Source organism: Schistocerca cancellata, chromosome 12 (assembly GCF_023864275.1).
Source record: "Schistocerca cancellata isolate TAMUIC-IGC-003103 chromosome 12, iqSchCanc2.1, whole genome shotgun sequence".
NCBI lineage: Eukaryota > Metazoa > Arthropoda > Insecta > Orthoptera > Acrididae > Schistocerca > Schistocerca cancellata.
The window spans coordinates 145,774,500-145,794,729 of record NC_064637.1 but is presented as its reverse complement, the minus strand read 5'-3'; the positions used below and the strand labels follow the sequence as shown (position 1 = coordinate 145,794,729).

Genomic DNA, 20,230 nt, shown 5'->3' with positions numbered 1-20,230 from the left:
AAATTTGTTTTTCCTAGAAAATAATATAAGTAAAACTTATCAAAAGAAGCAAAGCAATATCATTAAGTTTTTAATAAACAAATGGCCAAGTCAATCCAATGTTAGTTTGTATTCGTAAAGATAAGATTGCAGCACTTAATTCTGTCACTGATGTAAGTTTCCAAAAATACATCTGTCCCTGAGTTAAAAAAAACTAACAGCACCATCTATTGGTTCCTAGGTGTAATATGCCATGAGGATTAAACACTCATATTACTAAGCTGAGCAGACGATTTGAGATAAAACTTTAAATTGTGATGAAATAAAGCCTATATCTTGCCCCAAACTAGCCTCATGTTGGCTGCGGAAAACCCATCAAAATTGGTCTGGTAATTTTGGGGATAAGCGTGTTCAAACAGACACACATGGTGGCTTTACTGTTTTAGTTTTGATATATATGCCATCATATGTTGTTTTTTATACACTGCTGTGTGGGTCATGATATGTTGTAAGCACATAACGTAACTTTTTATATTGCTCTATATGGAGCTTTTTGTAGAGAAGACAAACACTTTAAATATGTTGATACGAGGGTAAACCCAAAAGAAAGGTCTCCGCAGTGTAGGGAGCACAGAGAAAATGTCTTTGCTGCTGTTGGCCACATTGTTCTGATTGGTGCTCCCCCTTCTCCCAAATGAGCATGCAGTCGCTTCTCTGGGGATGCTCAGTTTCGGCTTAGCAGCCATCAAGAAGATGCCACTCCCAAATGTGTACTAGTGCACTTATTTGGTTTTTGAATGCAGAAGGCGGTGAACTGATTTAAATTCATCACCAGTTGATGTAAGTGTATGGAATGTTATGCACAGATGTCAAAAATGTTCAGAACTAGAGTAGAGATACTGGAGTTCATGATGAACAAATTAGTGAGTGACTGCCAATTTCTGACTAGATAGCAATGAAGGTTAAGCGAACTGTGTGTAAAGGTCAATGGATCACTCTGGATGTTTTGTGCATTTTGGCTTCAGAGATTTCTCAAAGTACCATTTGCAGAGTTTTAACGCAAAAGCTGCAGTATCGAAAGGTGTGCATAAGAGGGGTATCGTGAATGCTGAAGGGAGACCATAAATGCCAATGAGTTGATTCTTCCCGTAGATTTCTTTGTTACTATGCAGACAAAAATGACAACTTTTTGCAATCAGTTGTCACAGGAGAGGAAACCTGGACTTCCACTTTACACCCGAGACCAAACAATAATCTCACAAACTGCAGCTTACCTCCTCACCCAAGTTGCAAAAAATAGACACAGTCTACTGGTAATGTCATAACAGCTGAATTTTGGGATCAAAACCGGGTATTACTGGTCAACTTTGTGCCTGTTGGAATCATAATAAACTCTGGCTGATACTGTGAAAGACTGAATAATTCTACAAGAAATTCAGAACTGGAGAAGAGGAATGCCGAGCGAGGGCATAAGCATACTCCGTGACAACACTCACCCACATGTTGCCCATCAAACAGTGGGTCTCCTGCAGAGTTTTGAATGGAAATTCATCACCTGTGCATGCTATAGTCCGGTCGTGGCACCCAATGACTACCACCTTTTCCCTAAGTTTAAGGAACATTTGGCCGGAAGGCAGTTCAGTTCCAACAGTGAAGTGAAAGATGAGGTTCAGCGCTTCCTCAAGGATGTAGTGGTAAACTGGTATGACATGGGCATACAGAAAGTGTCACATCGTCTACAAAAATACATTGTCCAAAATGACAATAATATAGAAAAGTAGACAAATGTTCACTCTTTAATATAACATAAATATTATAGGAAATTAACTTTTTTCACTAAAATAATAGGAAACTCTACTGTTGGATTACCCTTATATGAAGGGCTTATTTCAATAGCGGTACAAGTCCATTACCTCCACTTTTCTGTCTATAATGCTTCTGACATTAATGATCCAAACAAACAGAAAGAAAGGTTCATCTCTAGCAAGAAGCCATATGCTTGAATGTTGCTGGTATCTCAACTGAAGATTTTTCAGCACTCATTTAACTTTAGGACTCTTTATGTCAATATGAACAAAATTGGACTTTTACCACTATTGAAATAAGCCCTTCATATATCATCTGTGTGAGTGGATCAATACTGGTAATACACTGAATGTCAAAAATGGATATATCAAAAAGAGTGGTTCTTATTTCAAAAAAACTGGATAAGTGCAAGTAGTACTCATGCTCTGAAGGTTGCCAAATTGTCAAGATCCTACTGTACTTTGGAAGTAGTGTTTTTGCACTAAAGTTGTTTATACAGTGACTGTAAACTCCAGTGTTTGTGTTAAGTATCACTGGTATTCCCAATTTCAGCTGGAGGAGCAGATCTCACAGCTATCTCTCAGTCTGTCAGACAGTGAAACTGTGAGAACTGACGTTGAGCACCAGCTGGCGGACACGAGGGAGGAACTCGAGGCTGTGAAGTCGAGACTGACGCTGGCGGAGAAGGTGACGGCAATTCCTTTGTTACAAAAATGCACGACCATCGCTGGGACATGTGCCTTTCTTCAGTAGCCATTGCCGCACTCGAGAACTTTCAATTTGGCACGTGGTACTTGCTTTAGAAAACAAAGCACACAGCACTGTTTCACTCACCTTGCTGCCTGCTAGCAGGTAAGTCTGTTACTTCTGCACTGGTTGTTATGCTTGTGAAACCTGATCTGTTTATAGATCTGGCACATTTGTCTTTCTCTCTTCCTTTCTCGTTTTTAATAGTGACATTGCTTCATTGGTGAAATTCACTCAAAACATAATAAAAACAAATAGTTGCACAGGTAACCTAAAACCACTTCTAGCACATTTTTGTCTGTAATGTCACATCAATTTTCTGCATAAATATCTCATTGTTCTGTACTGCCAATAAGAAACTTTGTTTGTGTGCATTTCGTCACGAGAGTCTACCGAGGTGATTTTGCGACAAAAGCAAAGTTGCTGCCCATTCCCATATAAAACTACCTTTCACCAATTTTTTCTACAGATTTAGCCAATTTTATAATTTTGTAAAAACGTTTAATGAAAAGGAAGATTTATTGAAAAGAGTTACTGTCACCAGTAGTCCTGCACAGTGATCTCTCATGTCATTTGTGCCTCAAAAGTGACGGGATGTTTACGTGTCGAAGTATCAGTAGATGTCGAAGATGCCGACTGCTCTCCTGTAAGTAGTCGGAACACACAATATGCCGGGAGAAGCTCAAGATTCGGAGCAAAAGAATTGGCTGGAGGAGCTACTTAAATACCTTTGCACCTGCGCCTTTTCTGCTCACTTCCTCCACCGTTGCATCTCACTCCATCCCTCAGATGGCAGAAATTGGGAAGAATTAAGAAGTTTTCGATCAGATAGCAGAGTTGTTTCAGCACCTATATGATGACCTTTGAGATCCTGCAGCACAGGGGTGAAGTAGTGACAAAAGCTCCACTTTTGAACACGAGAAAACTGTATAGAAGGTAGCTGTGTGAATTGATCCCACTTTGTCACATAAACCATTTTAGCAACAGATGTCAGTTGGGTTGTGGTCCTTTTTTATGAAGCCAATCAGATGAAATGATGCTGTAGAAATGTCACTGTTACAACAGCATGCATTTACAATTACAGACACAGGGTAAGGTTGCTTCTCGAAGGCAGAAGACAGGGACATGAGGAGTAGGGGTAAGGGAACTCACAGGCCCTCATGGTTAATTCTGAGACTGTCTTGTTTTTCCAGTCACTTTTTGTGCTCCCTCTGTGCATGTGCCCCTGGCTGGCGTGTCTTGCCAAGTTGTCAGTATGGTCTTGGTCTACATGCTTCCAAACTATACCTCCAACAACAACAAACCCATACACACACACACATACACCCTGTCCCCTATGTCTCTCTTGCTTCTCATCCCTTTCCCTCCCCCACCCATCCACCCACCCACCTCCACTCTTGCCAATGCTGCCCAACAGGTGCAACTTTCCATGAATGAAGTGGGTAGGATGTAAATGGATGAGATGATGGGAAGAGGGAAGGGAGAGATAGAGAAGAAATAGAAGAGAGAGAACAGAAATGCAGTGCGAATGGAAGCCCACACTGGTGCAGGCAGGCATTCGTTTGGTCAGTCAGTCACAGTTGCATGTTCTTTATGGGAGTGTCACTACATTTACAGGAGACCATTGGGAACACAATAATAAATTATTGGTGACTATACTCCGATTAAAATTACTTTGTGATTGACACAGGACAGTGCCGAAGAGCAGAATTGCCGGCTTGTACACGACATGCTACGTGCTCGTGCTGTAGGGGTAGCGACGACAACACGTTAAGATCCCGTAATGAAACGTTATAGGCAAATAACACCAATAAGACGAGCAGTCGGTCGTAAGTATGTTGCAAAATTACAAATAATCTAAACAACTGAGAAAATTTTCTGGATGTTACTGCAAGCACTTTATCAAGGATAGTCAAATGATGTGAGGTGGTGTACATAATTATCACTGAAAGCTTGCTCAGGTTTTTCGAAATTCTCTTCCATCAAAATAATGATTTATATAAACTTTCAGTCTTTTATGTTCATACACCTAGAAATAGGTAACAGAACACGTACTTTGTTAAATTTATAACAGGATTAATACTAGCGAAAATTAAAGTCTTTTTGTTTTTTGACCACGTCACTGTGAGAACACAATTTTTTTTAGAAAAAAATAACAAAGGAGCTTAAAAAGTTTGAACCTGTATTTGAACTTGCAAATTTTCCATTATCAGTGCAGTGCTTTATAGTTTGAACAATGCTTTCTTCTAATCTTCACAGATCTTTAAATAAATATGTAGAATCCACAATTATGACTTTATAGATACTATATACATAAAGATACTTAAAAATTCACTACAATTTCAAGCTTCAAAAAATGTCAAAACAGGTATTCGTTACACATGTCGTGTGCCAAACATGTTAAGTTACTATTTGCAAGATGAGTAATGCGAAACATAGTATGTAACAAAACCACACAATACTGAAGTGTACAAGTTATACAATTATAATTGTAACTATTGTGGTGAAAGATGGTCAAGATGAATGTGACCATTGGGGTTGAGGTCAAGCAGTGTGTGGCTGGGTGACTGAATCATGTGAAGCTTAATGTTAGGAATGTGCTTGGCTGTAAGTGATCATTGAGAATGAGTACAAAACAAAACAGAATAAATGGGAAACATTTGGCCTATTTGGAGCACTTGAGGTTAATAAGCTTTTACTTGGGGTCAGCCATGACATGCAAAACTGCATGCAAGCATCTACATCTACATCTACCCGACAAGTCACCTGACAGTGTGTGGCAGGGGGTACTTCTGGTGCTGCTGACTGATTCTCTCTTCCCTGTTCCACTCAAGAATGGTGCATGGGAAGAAGTTTCTGTATTGGCTCTAATTCCTTGAATTTTTCCATTGTGGTGATTTCATGAGATGTGTGAGATGAAAAAATGTGTTATCCAACACTTTTCAGAAAGTACTCTCTGGAAATTTGAATAGTAAACCTTTCCATGATGCATAAACACCTGTTTTGCAGTGTGTACCACTGGAGTTTGTCAAGCTCTTGCGCCGACCAAATGATCCTGTGACAAAATGCATCATTCTTCATCGGTTCTTTTCTATCTCTTCTGTCAGTCGTACCTGGTAAGGGCCGCATATTGATAAACAATAATCAAGAATCGTTTGAACAAGTGCCTTTTAAGCCACTTCTTTTGTGGATGACTTACATTTCCTTAAACCTCTTACCATGAATCTCAGTCTGACATTTGCTTTCCTACTATTTGTTTTATGTGGCCGTTTCACTTAAAGTCACTCTGGATAGTTACTCCTAGATATTTTATGGTAGTTACAGTTTCCAGAAATTTGTCATCAACAGCGTAGTTGTACAGTAGTGGATTTCTTTCCCTCTGTATGCACAATATGCTACATTTACCCCCAAAATTCTAGTTGCATCTGCTGATTTCGTTCTCTTAACAGTGACGTGTCGAGTTCTATCGGCAAGGGAGTCTTGAATAGAGCAACATTTCATTTAGCATTGCAGAGTGGCAGTTTCTCGTCGGCATGACATTCTTCATTTCAACAGAATTGTGCTGTCAGCACTTTTTACCCTTTGCTGTTTGTTCATGGTATAAATGAAGTTCACAAGTCCAACAGTTTTTTTGCACAAAAAGAGAGAGTCTAGCGATCTATCGTCATAAGCCATTAAAAGTGAATAGGAACGGCAGAAGAGAATTCTTAATACCTAATTGACAGGTACTGCAGATTTGCTGCGGAACAACATTACAACAATAATTTAAAGATTTAGTTGATGATGAAAAACCAAAAAAACTTTCAGTGATTCATGGATGGGATTCACTGTTCTGTACATTAAGACACACTTTCTGCTTCATTTGCATGCGTGGAGCATGTGATGAAATTGGTTGTATGAACATCAAATTTCCTTTAGTTGAACACGTTATCAATATTATGAGAAGGAAAGTTGCTACTAACCATATAGAGACACTGAGTTGCAGATATGCAAGTCAAAAAGATTCTCACAAATATAGCTTTCGGCCGTTAAGGCCTTCGTCAACAATACACACACACACACACACACACACACACACACACACACACACACACACACACACACACACAATTTACACACACAACTGCAGTCTCAGGCAACTCAACTGAAACTCACTGTGAGCAGCAGTACCAGTGCATGATCGGAGTGGCGACGGGGGAGGGGGGGGGGTATAGAGGAGGCTGGAGCGGGGAGGGGGAGGGATAGTTTGGTGGGGTTGATGGACAGTGCAGTGCTGCAGGTTAGACTGAGGGCAGAGGAGAGGTGGGGGGGGGGGGAAGTAGTGGGAAAGGAGAGAAATAAAAAGACTGGGTGTGGCGGAATGATGGTGTGCAATGCTGGAATGGGAACAGGGAAGGGGCTGGATGGATGAGGACAGTGACTAACAAAGGTTGAGGTCCAGAGGGTTACGGGAATGGAGGATGTATTGCAGGGAAAGTTCCCACCTGCCCAATTCAGAAAAGCTGGTGTTGGTGGGAAGGTCCATATGGCACAGGCTGTGAAGCAGTCATTGAAATGAAGGATATCATGTTTGGCAGGGTGTTCAGCAAGAGGGTGGTTCACTTGTTTCTTGGCCACAGTTTGTCAGTAGCCATACATATGGACAGACAGCTTGTTGCTTGTCATGCCTACATAGAATGCAGCACAGTGGTTGCACCTTAGCTTGTAAATCACATGACTGGTTTCACAGGTATCCCTTTCTTTGATGGGACAGATGATGTTATTGACCCAACTGAAGTAGGTGGTGGTGGGAGGATGTATGGGACAGGTCTTGCATCTACGTCTATTCAAGGGTTATGAGCGATTAGGTAAGGGATTGGGAGCAGGGGCTGTGTAAGGATGGACAAGTATATTGTGTAGGTTTGGTGGACAGTGGAATACCAATATATTTCCAGTTGCAACAGTTTTTGATGGAATTGAACCTTAGAGTATGGAAACTTTATTACCGCAAATTATGTTTGTTAAGTCAAGTGGCACCACTGGAATGATTTTTTGATTTAAAATCCACTATTGTTGAATTTATGAACAAAACATGAAAGCAAGTATGGAAATTAGGAAATCCAGAATGGATTGCAGACCTTGCATTTTAAGTGGACTTGATTGGCCACTGCTCACAGTAAGACACAGTGAGTTGAGAAACAACTTCTCTCTGATTTGATGGGGGATGCATTTAAAAAGAAAATGTATAGTGAAAGCGACAGATTCTGACAAAAAACATCTTCTCCCATCCCCCACCCCAAATTTCCCTAAGCTCACTGGCGTTAAGGAAATCGTGAGGTTTGAAGAATTCATTGTGGCTTTGAAAGAATTACCAGGATAGTTTTCAGAACATTTTAAGGACACTGCCATCTTTTTGAGCCAATGTGGATACATGGAGGAACTTAAGAAATTTGCACTTTTAACCCAGATGCTACTGACAATTGTGTGTAGGGTGCTTACAATGGTACTAAGTAAACAGTACCTACAATCATATGGGCCTGATATTTACCAATATGCCAGGGCACTTCATTCACTATCAAGCTTGCTCAGTCAATCGTGTGATATCTGACTCGCACTGTGTGAGTGCTATGGATACACAAGAAACTGCAAACCCTCACAAGAAGCTATGACTGCTTAAAATATGACAGTTTCATGAAACACATGAGAAAATAACATTAAACACTACCATCTTACAAGTTCTTGTTGTATTTGAACAAATTTGCAATAAGAGTTTCTATACAGTGGTGGATATAGAAACATTTATGTTGATTTTTAAGTAAAGGTAACAGGGAAAGGTGATGAACGGCATGCTCAACAAGTATTACTAGAATGAATACAAAACAACATTTTGTTTATAAAAGACTGTAATCATTTACGAAATGGGTTGCAATTGAGTATTTCAATCCCTTTCCATGTCTTTGAATGGTGGGTGTCAATGTTACTTGCATTTTTTTTAACTTGCAAAGAACAGGATAACATTCAGATGAAAGTTAATAGAGGATTAAATGCCTAACAAACGAAATATATCATATTGAGCAGACTAAGATCAGGAGAATAAATTAAAGTGACTAAACCCACCATGGAGATAGTACCAACAAATGTCATTGTAGTGCCTCGAGAATTTCGGCTCAAATTATAGAGACCCTCCGCTTTCCACCATCTGGAACACCCGATATTTTACATACGAGCATGAGAAATGGGAGAGTGTCTACTTCGCGCCAGTTTTCTGTGTGTGCACGGTGGACGTGTGTCAAGAGAATGCCACAAGGTGAACGGTTGATCGGTGCGGGCAAGTGGTTGCCTCGCTTGTCACAGAAGTTACATGACCAGCACTAGGAGCAAGCGCGCCTTACTCTGTGACAGTGCTACATCAGTCATTATTGTGAACAGTGGAATTGTGTAAAAGAAAAGAAAAGACACTTACTTTTACTTACTTACTGACTCTCTAGAGTTGTAGATGATGGACTTGTGAGAACCATGAGAGATTTTTGGAACTATATTGATTGTAAAAGTAATCAATAGTTTCTGATGGACTGGAGGTCATTGGATTTATGAAATATGATTCATTGATGTGAAACTGTTATTTGCTGTTGTGTTTGTAGAAGTGAAATGTAGTATGGTTGATTTAAAAGTATCCTGAGTGTACACAATCATTTTAAGAGTAGAGAAAATTCCTCCAAACAGCGTCTTCGGGGAAGAAGTTGGGCAGATCATCGCAGCTGGCTATCCTGAGAAGAAGAGCGACAAAGCACCTCCAAGTAAGTCCAATGATGAAGGGGACGTGTGAGCCTTTCACACCAGCAACTCACTGCTTCCTCTAGTCGCCGGAAACCAACAGAATGCTGCGACCGATATGATCAGGACTCGAAAAAGAGGAATTTTACGACACAAATTGAGATAAGAAGATTTTGAGTTGCCATAGCAGCTGAGAGTAACAAGACAAAGAAACTTACGCAGAATTGGCTTCTGCCTAAAAGAAAAAAAGGGTGAAAAAGTTGAAGCCAGAGAATAGTTCGACTAAGAAGATTTGGCGTGGGGAAGTAAGCAGTCCTCACACTTATATCGGCCTAGCCGACGTATACGCAGTAACCAGCTGACGCCAACACAGTAACCAGCCGATGCTGACACAGTAACCAGAAATGTCTGCTTGTGTCTGAGTATGTGCGGATGGATATGTGTGTGTGTGCGAGTGTATACCTGTCCTTTTTCCCCCCTAAGGTAAGTCTTTCCGCTCCCAGGATTGGAATGACTCCTTACCCTCTCCCTTAAAACCCACATCCTTTCGTCTTTCCCTCTCCTTCCCTCTTTCCTGATGAGGCAACAGTTTGTTGCGAAAGCTTGAATTTTGTGTGTATGTTTGTGTTCGTTTGTGTGTCTGTCGACCTGCCAGCACTTTCATTTGGTAAGTCACATCATCTTTATTTTTAGGTATATTTTTCCTACGTGGAATGTTTCCTTCTATTATTCTATTATAAGCATATATATATATATATATATATATGTGTGTGTGTGTGTGTGTGTGTGTGTGTGTGTGTGTGTGTGTGTGTGTGTGTGTGTGTAAGTAAGAATGACTTGACAACTTGTTGGATAGTGGGACTCTCTGGTGACCTAAGTAAAGATGATATATCCTTTGATAACCTAAGTATATATAATAAGTAACGAATAGTATATAAAGGTATGGTAGATAGGTTGAAAAGTAAAGAAGGACTCTAGGATATGAAATGAAGTATTAATGAGCAATATTGGAGACTGAAGTTGATTTTTAATTTTACAGGATAATATTTAGTGACAGTAAACATGAAGATTTATACTAGGGCGATGAACCATGGGGCCTACTCACAAAGGATAAAGAGGCGGCACACCCAGCTTTTCGTGAAAGAAAAAAAAAGAGAAGAAGAAGAAGAAGAAGAAGAAGAAGAAGAAGAAGGGCAGATAGGCAGACCAATGAGAGGCTGACCTATATTGTGTGGGCAGGGGCAGCAAGAAGAGGATTGGCCTATACCATAGAATATAGGAATAATAAAAGGGCGTACCTACCAGAACGGCAGGAGAAAGGTTACCCATAGATTCAACCCATAGGTAAGGGATAAGTACTATTCCTAAGGGAAAAAGGACAGTATAGTGATAGAAATCACATATTTGGTAGGAATTATTCTGGTAAGTTTGAATTCATAATGCCTCTAGCGTTATTAAGATTTATGGATGTTGGAAAGAACAGACTCATAAATTTTCTCCAGGCTTCCTCCAGACCACAGAAAGAGGTATAGGACAGTACTAGTCCATACAAAAAAAGGAAAGAGTAGCATAAAGGATTAAAGCTAAAGGATAAAATGTTTAAGGGTCCATGACACGTGGAATTTACGAGTGGAATTGAAAGAGGGAGCTTATCCTGTGAAGTTCAAGAATTTATGAAAAATACATATGCAGTAGCCACCAGAAAGATCGCGGGAGGCGCACATTGGCACAGCGCGTCATGGACAGTAGTTGCCGCAAGTAGAGTCCCGTCCACCAGAGGGCACGCGAGAATTCGGACGCGGCCTCTGCCGGCATAACAACAACAACAACTCCAGCAGCACGGGCTGGGCCCAGTCAGTTAACATCAGGCATGCCTAGGACACAGTCCCGGTCTACGCTAAGTGAAGTGCGACGTAAAAGTGAACAGTGTTACTACACAATTGGCGACGAGTAGGGTCGTTCTTTCGCGTGTTGCGTCATTGTTCCAGTTTCGCAACTTCTCCACGGCATGGAGGATTTGGTGCGGGTTTTGGTTGCGCAGCAGACGGAGCTCATGGCCACCATGAAACAAGTGCTTCCGGCGTTGCTATCTACGCCGTCTGCTCCGGCGCAGTTCTCTCCTCCCTTTCCCCCGTATGATGAGACGGCGGAGGATTGGGACGCGTATGAACATCGCCTTCGGCAGCATTTCCAGGCGTTTCATGTTGCCGATGCGGAGGTATGTCGTGCTCTCTTCTTGTCTTGGATATCTCCCTCGCTGTATCAAGTTTTGCGGCAGCTAGCGCCGTTGCAGGAACCCTCGTCCTTGTCTTTTGACGCATTGTGTTCATTGCTGTCTTCCTATTATCGCCGCCGCACTCATGTTGTGGCGGCTAGTGTCGAGTTCTATCAATGTAAGAAACAGCCCCATCAGTCTTACCGGACGTGGGCCGCTACCCTGCACGGTCCTAGTCGCAAGTGTCATTTTGTCACGGAGCAGTTGCGAGAGTCGTATGCCCACGTTATGGTATGCGACGTCATTGTTCATTCGGCCCCTGATAGGGAGGTCTGGCAACGGGCCCTGCAGTTAGAAGACCCTTCCCTCGAGGAAGTCCTGTCCATTGCTCAATCGTATGAAGTCTCTCACGCAGCAGGTCAACAGCTGGAAGCATGGTGCGATGTCGCGGAGGTTCAGGGCGGCGCCGCCGCATCCACAGTGTCCGGGGTGGACGACGTGCGAGCGGTACAATCCGGCCATTACAGCCGCTCCCGCACGGCGCGTAAACAGAATTTCGGCCGCCGGCCCCTGTTGCCGTCCTGTGCGTTGTGCTATATACATCATGATCGGTCAGAGTGCCCCCAGCGTTGGGCCGTTTGTCGCAAATGTCATAAAAAGGTCTCATTGCTAAAGTTTACCGCTCAGCCTCTAAAGAATCGAAGGAAACAGGCACAGAGGACATGGACGTTGACATTCAGGAAGTTTCATCGGGCCAGGCTCCCGACGCATCGGCACGCAAACTCTTTATAGAGGTGTCGGTTTGGTCGCGCCGGTTACAACTGCAAGTAGATACGGGCACGGCAGTTTCGTTGTTGAATGTACAAACTTATTCCGACCTTGGATCGCCCCCGTTGGCGCCAGTTTACCGGTGTCTACGCGGTTATGGTAAACAGTTCATTCCCCTACTGGGTCAATTCACTACCGACGTGACTTACAAATCCGTCACTCGGCCTATTACTTTTATTGTTGTCAGTGATGCGAGCTCCGCTAACCTTTTTGGCCTGGATGCCTTTCAAGCTTTCGGTTTTTCTATCGCTGACACCATACAGTTGGTTTCCGAAGACGTTCCCTATCAATCATTGGAATCTTTGATCTCAGACTTTCCAGATATTTTTGAGGAGGGCCTGGGGCGTGTTTCAGATTTTGAAGCTCACTTAACGTTGAAGGCGTCGGCTCGCCCGCGTTTTCTACGCGCGAGGCAGATCCCCTTGGCTCTTTGCCCTCAGGTAAAGGAAGAGCTAGACCAGCTGACAGCCCTAGGGGTTGTTCTTCCCATTTCTTCCAGTGAGTGGGCTTCGCCCCTCGTTACTGTAAGGAAGCCCTCGGGAAAATTACGTCTTTGTGGCGATTTCAAGGCCACCATTAATTCCCAATTGGTGGTGGACACCTATCCTTTGCCTCGTGCTGATGAATTGTTCTCCGCCGTGGCGGGAGGCCAATATTTTTCGAAAATCGATCTGTCGGAGGCTTCTCATCAGATACCACTTGATGAGGACTCCAAAAGGCTGGCGGTTGTCAACACCCCGTTTGGCCTTTACCAATACCAGTGGTTGGCCTTTGGAATATCCAGTGCCCCGGCGATATTCCAGCGTTATCTTGAGCATGTCATGTCGACAATCCCTCATTGTATTAATTACCTGGATGACATAATTGTCACAGGCCACAGCACGAAGGAACACCTGCACAACCTTCGCACCCTCTTTCTCAAATTCAGGTCTGTGGGCTTGCGTTGCAACCTGCATAAGTCAACCTTCTTCCAACTGTCCATTGAGTATGTGGCCTACACCATCTCTCGGCACGGCATCCAGCCACTAGGAAGTTTGGTCCAAGGTATTGTCAACCTTCCTCGGCCCGCTTCACTGAAAGAGTTACAAGCTTTTTTAGGCAAGATAGCCTATTACCACCAGTTCATTCCCAGGGCTTCCACTATCGCCCACCCCCTGTACTGCCTTCTGCACAAGGGTGTTCCTTTTGATTGGTCGCCTGCATGCGAGCAAGCGTTCACCTCGTTGCAGGGCCTCCTCACGTCAGCCCCTTGTTTGGCTACTTTTGATCCCCATAAACCGTTGGTCCTGGCTACAGATGCTTCGCAGTGTGGGGTGGGGGCGGTCCTGGCCCATTGCAACGCAGATGGTTCCGAGCAACCACTGGCGTTTGCGTCTAAAACGCTTAGTCCCGCGCCGGCCCATTACTCCCAGGTGGAAAAAGAGGCTTTGGCCATTGTCTACGCTGTTACCAAGTTTCACCCTTTCTTGTATGGCACGAAGTTTCAGTTAATTACTGACCATAAGCCGTTAATATCATTATTTGGCCCCGCCTCTCAGATTCCGGATAGGGCGGCCCACAGACTACAGCGCTGGGCCTTGTTCCTCTCTAAGTACCATTATGACATTCATTTTCGCCCTACAGGACAGCATGCCAACGCCGATGCCCTTTCCCGTCTTCCGGTGGCCCCGGATCCTACGTTCAATCGAGAGGAGATTATGTGTTTTCATTTGGATGTGGCGTCCCGCCAAGCGGTTGATGGCTTTCCGATCACTAGTTCTCGAGTCGCCAGGGAAACGGCAGCTGACCCGGTTCTCCGGCACATAGTTCGCCCCATTCAGCAGGGGTGGTCATCCCGTCCTCCGGGCCGGGCCTCGGACCCTCTTCGTAATTATTTTCTTCTACGGGACCACCTCTCGGTCTTGAACGGAGTTCTCCTCCTGGCTACCGATGATACAGCTCCTCGCGTGGTAGTTCCTGCAAGTTTACGAAGGGAGGTCCTCACGTTATTACATGCGGGGCACTGGGGTGTTTCCCGTACTAAAACCTTGGCTCGCAGACATGTGTACTGGCCCGGTATTGACAGAGAAATTGAACACTTGGTGGCTGCCTGTTCCCAGTGTGCGAGCCAACAAGCATCTCCCAGGGCAGCGTTCTCTTCATGGCCGCCGGCAACCCAGGCGTGGGAACATGTTCACATCGATTTTACGGGCCCGTTTCTCAATGGCTTTTGGCTCATTGTCATTGATGCTTATTCCCGATTCCCATATGTGGTCCGCTGCTCCTCAACCACTTCAGAAGTTGCAATCGAGGCACTAGCAAAAATCTTTTCTGTGGAAGGTCTGCCAATCACCCTGGTCTCGGACAATGGACCGCAGTTTATTTCGCAGACCTTCCAGGATTTTTGTAGGCGCTTCGGTATTCGGCACATTTGCTCTCCCCCCTTTCATTCACAATCGAATGGGGAAGCCGAGCGCATGGTGCGCACATTTAAGACGCAGATGAAAAAGTATGTGCACGAATTTCCTACGGAGGAAGCATTGACGTTTTTCTTGACGGCATACCGGACCACACCAATGGGAGAACGCAGCCCCGCCGAGCTCCTCCATGGGCGTCAACCTAGGACTCTGCTGCACCTCCTCTGGCCTGGTCCTCGCCAGTCTTCACAAAACAGAGTACCTGGCTTTCCACTAGGTATGTCGGTCTGGGCCCGTGGGTTTGGTCGCAATCCACGTTGGATACCGGCGGTGGTCCTGCGCCGAAATGGCCGCTGGCTCTATACCTTGCAGGCGGGGGACCGGGTGATACATCGTCACCAAAATCAGCTCCGTCCACGTTCGGGCACCCACCCTCCGACCTCTCGGACACCGGCTTCCCCATTGCCGGCACCTGTGTTGGTTTCACAGGGGACGTTACCTCCTCTCCCCGCTGTGACTCTGCCACACTGCGATGGTTCTCAGCCTTGGCAGCCTCCAGTGGCTCCAGCACCGGCACCGCCATCATTCGAGATGCCCCAGCGAGAGCCGGCCCCCCTAGCAGGCCCGGTTTCTCAGGAGGCTGGTTCACCTGTGGTCGTCCCTTCCCCTTCGTCCCCACCACTGGGTCTTGCCCCTCCCGAGGTGGGACAGGATCTGGAGTTCGACAGCTTGTCGCCCGTTCTGTCCCGGGCTCCGGTTGTGGGACGACGGGGGCCTCTTTGTGTGGGTCACTTCCAGCCGTATTCAAAGGTTCCAGCTCGAGGGTTGGCCGATCCCCTCGACTCCAGCCATCCAATGGATGTGGAGGTCATTGCTCCTGCCCGACGCTCCACCTTCCGACGCAGTGGATCACAGTGGCTTCACCCCCCCGAAGGAGGAGGAGTGCAGTAGCCACCAGAAAGATCGCGGGAGGCGCACATTGGCACGGCGCGTCACGGACGGTAGTTGCCGCAAGTAGAGTCCCGTCCACCAGAGGGCACGCGAGAATTCGGACATGACCTCTGCCGGCATAACAACAACAACAACTCCAGCAGCACGGGCCGGGCCCAGTCAGTTAACATCAGGCATGCCTAGGACACAGTCCCGGTCTACGCTAAGTGAAGTGCGACGTAAAAGTGAACAGTGTTACTACAACATATATATCTAGAATTATGGAGTAACTGAATATCTCAGAGAAGTGGATTGTTATTAAGTACAGTGTCAATGTACATATTGAATATGTATAAAATATCGAGTGGTCAAGCTAAGGGGAGGGATATGTAGTCTCTCAACAATTTCAGCGCAAATTCTAGAGACTCTCCGCTTTCCACCGTCTCGAACACCTGATATTTTACGTACGAGCGTGAAAAACGGTTTTCTGTGTGGCCAGGGTGAACGTGTGTCAAAAGAATGTGACAAGATGAACAGTTGATCAGTGCGGACAAGTGGTTGCCTCGCTTGTCACAGAAGTTACATGACCAGCACTAGGAGCAAGCGCGCCTTAGTCTGTGACAGTGCTACATCAGTCATTATTGTGAACAGTTGAATTGTGTAAAAGAAAAGAATAGACACCTACTTTTACTTACTTGCTGACTCTCTAGTGTTGTGGATGGTGGACTTGTGAGAACCTTGAGAGATTTTTGGAACTGTATTTATTGTAAAAGTAATCAATAGTTTCTAATGGACTGGGAGTCACTGGATTTACGAAATATGATTCATTAATGTGAAACTGTTATTTGGTGTTCTGTTTGTGAAAGTGAAATATAGTAGGGTTGATTTAGAAGTATCCTGAGTTTACACAATCAAGAGTAGAGAAAATTCCTCCAAACAGCATATTTGGAGAAGAAGTTGGGCAGATCATCACAGACAGCTATCGTGAGAAGAAGATCGGCAAATCACCTCCAAGTAAGTCCAGTGATGAAGGGGACGTGTGAGTCTCGCACACCAGCACCTCATTGCTTCCTCTAGTCGCCAGAAACCTCCAGATCATCAATTCATGCAATAAGTGAAAGCTAGAGAACTGGACAGAATTATGGTTGCGATATTTTATTACTAGTTTCTGTTGTTTCATAGAATGTGGAACATACAAAATAAGACATTTCCATTGGATTTTACAGTTATTTTTATTATTAAAATCTATAGCACATTAATAACTCTTTAAGACATATTACAGAAACAGCATTGAAAGAAGTCACTACACTGTGAGGCTGACGAAAGGTCAAACATTAAGCAGAACTCATGATTTCTTGAACTGTGATGTAAACTACTGGAATCGTATGAGACATGGTGAAGAATAGCACTAACCTATATCATGACATGTAGTGACTACGTTGTTGTGAGAGCAGCTAGCTAAACTGCAGGTGACTTATGTACATCGGGCACTATCGAGCTCAGTGCTGTTCAGCACTCCGACACACAAACTGCCCGTCAGCCTCCTTAGACACCTGCTTCACGGACAGTGTGATTTATGTTGTCTAATATATCCTCCAATTTACAGCCAATTATGCAGCTGTAACAGTGCAGCTGCTTTAAAACAGCTGGATATGCATATAATGCTGTGACGGGAGAATATTAAAGAATATTTGTCGGGAAAGTTCGTCCATTGCTTAAGGTCCAGTTTGTAACTCAAAACTCCACAATGAAACGCCGTTTTTCATATCGTGTAATTTTGTCTTGACTCAATTCAAAATAGCATCAAAATTTCAGATAAACTCCTGCTGATTGATACATTTTTTGTTTCAGAGAAGTCCGCCATAAACTGACTGATAGTCGATTACAACTGTCTTGGCCTCAGACCAGACACTTTTATAAAATTATAAAGAAAAATTCAGTATTCACAAAATGACGTATTCTCCACAAACAAATAATACATCTGGAATTATGATCCTTGACAAACAGACAATTTTCCTGTACAACATTTTCCAGTGTTATCCTATTTTAGCAGTTAGATAAGGAATATACAAACTGCGAAAAAATTAAATAATCGATTTTGTTTCTGCCATTTACACAAGTTCCTATATCAAAGTACTGTTGGTTTGTATGTTAATGTTTCTCTAAAACCGCATTAAAGCTTACGAATGTTTTAAATATTTACATTTTGGACAATTGCGATGTTTTTTTCAGAAATTTCTATTTGATAACTCTACAGATCTTATACAAATAATTTGTCTTCCACAATTTTGAGATATTGTATTGACTGAAGAGTAACATGTATAGATGAAGTTTTTCTTTGTTCACAATTGATGAACTTTGTCTTCTGCAGGTCACTGAATTACTTCAAATAATGTTCACTAGTTATTAATGTGTGTCTCAGAAATAAATATTGTAAATATACATCAACATACTAAACATTACATAGGTTCAAATATTTCATTTGAAGCATGTATCTGCTGCTCCTATATAAATTTGTTGTTGGGTATTTCACTAGCCTTGTGTCCCAATGCCGGTTACCTCATTTTTGAGGTAAATCCTGGAGATGTGGTGTAATGCTGTCTCCTGATTGCAATGTTTTACAAACAAACAAGATCAACAAGTAGGAAACTGTACTTAGTTCATTATAACAGTATGTCATTACGGAAGAGTTTTATGTTCACCAGACTGCATAACACAGCTTGTCTTGCATTGATGCAGACTCTGAAATGTAAATTTTTGTGTCTCTGCAGGAGCTGGAAAGCAAATTCTGTGAGACGACAGCTTACACTAACATGAAGCGTATGCTCGCGAGCAAGAATGAACAGCTGCGTGAGCTGCGATTGAGGCTGCGTGTCCTGGGAGAAGGAGGAGGCAAGAGCAGCATAGCCGATGGCGATGCTGAGGGAGAAGTGTCGGAAGACGAAAACTGAGTTCGGAGTGGAGAGATATCACCTGATATGGCATTGAGACCTGAAAATGGAATGTGGATGTAACAGGTCTCTGATGGAAGTACTTAATTTTTAGAAGTGTTATCTGACTAGTGGTACATAGTAGTCAAACAATCTGTGTGACTTTTTGCTACCACAGTATTTGTGGAAAATTTGGCTTATATTCTTCAAATAATTGTTAGTGGCACATAAAAATGCTTTGCACTGCTGACTGAAGTCTAAAATGTGTGTGGAAATCATTGTTTCTCCAAAAACTTTATTTAATAAATAAAAGACCTGATCCTCACTGATGTCAAATCTTAATGTTGTAGCTTAATAACAGATGAGAAGGTGAAGGGGAGAAGGTAAAGCAATTGGGCATTTCTTACTACACAGGCAAATTGTGCTTGTTCTTGAGTTAGTAATATTAATAATAACTAGTATCGTCTGTGGTCTAAATAGGACCAGTTGCATCAGTGGATCTGATATGTGGTGATAAATGTCATGTATCTTATAAAGCGTCTGAAAGTTTAATCTCAGATCTGATCTGTGGCAAATGCTGCATTGTAGCTAGATGTATTCTTGAAATATTTCTTTGATTTCTCTTTAATTGTTCAGTCATTTGAAGGGAGTCTTCAATACACTGCTCTGAAAAATAAATATTGTGTTAATAGCGGCAAATTAACTTTACCCTTATGACAACACAGTGTGAATACTGTTGTATCGTGTGAAGTTACCCTCAGATGCCAAATGATTTGCAATAGATCTTCACTGTAAATTCATCAAACCACAATTACAGTTCTCAGAAGTATTTGTAATTATGTTCAGTGCACATTTAAACCTATCTTAAAGAACAACAATAGAATTAACATTATCAACATCTGCAAATCCTATTACTCAGAATGAAGATAGTGAAAATTAGGGGCACTCTAAATTTTGTGGTGACAGCAGCAAACAAACACAGAATTAGTTCCATTTACTCTTAGACCAAATGGCACTAATAAACAATGTTTGTTGTTCCTGACTGCTTCGTTACTATATTTCGTTTTCCGCTGTTGACAACATCAACAATGTAACAGTTGTGGCCCTGTAGCTTCATGAAACACTGATACTTTTGTGTGTCACTTCTGTCACACCACCTAATTGTTATGCATAGTAGAAGTAGGTAGCAACGTCAGAGACAAAGGAAAACTTTTCAAATGTGTTTGTCTGCTCCTAATATCTATTTATATATATGATTTTTTTTCTTTTGTGCACATGTACAGCAAAGTTCCTTTGGAATTATATAAGTTTCAATGGCCTCCTTTTATAATTAATTTTAAAAATTGGCACTTCAATTTTTGATGTTCACATATCAATATTATGATTGTTAAATAAAGCAGATGCATTATAAAGAATGTCCACATTGCTGTTACTTTCTCTATGCAAAACTGTGTCGGTATAGCTCTGCGTCTTTCATTCTGACCCATTAGCATTCTCCTTCTAGACATACCCTAAAACAAATAGTTTCCACATAATGAGGGAAGTTGGAGGTCTTAGTAACTGAAAATGTAAAAATTAAAAATTAGTAACTTACTCCAAATTTTCTGGTAATGGCAGCAAATGACCACACAGTTACTGTTACAAAA

At 42.9% G+C, this 20,230-nt stretch overlaps 1 protein-coding gene across 3 annotated transcripts in view; it reads left to right on the top strand.

The window, feature by feature from the left end:
• Window positions 1-19,981, top strand: part of LOC126109792 (leucine zipper transcription factor-like protein 1) — a 61,688-nt gene extending 41,707 nt beyond the window's left edge. The window contains exons 6-7 of one of the 3 annotated variants that reach the window (XR_007523732.1): window positions 2,338-2,637; window positions 18,426-18,547. Coding sequence is in view for 1 of the 3 variants with exons in the window: in XM_049914849.1 (XP_049770806.1) it covers window positions 2,338-2,472; window positions 18,426-18,605 (315 nt within the window). In the remaining 2 variants the exon portion in view is untranslated. Of the gene's footprint in view, window positions 1-2,337; window positions 2,638-10,324; window positions 10,466-18,425 lie in introns of those variants that run through there. The other 2 variants (XR_007523733.1, XM_049914849.1) reach the window with 2 other exon arrangements.
• Window positions 19,982-20,230: the final 249 nt, after the last annotated feature.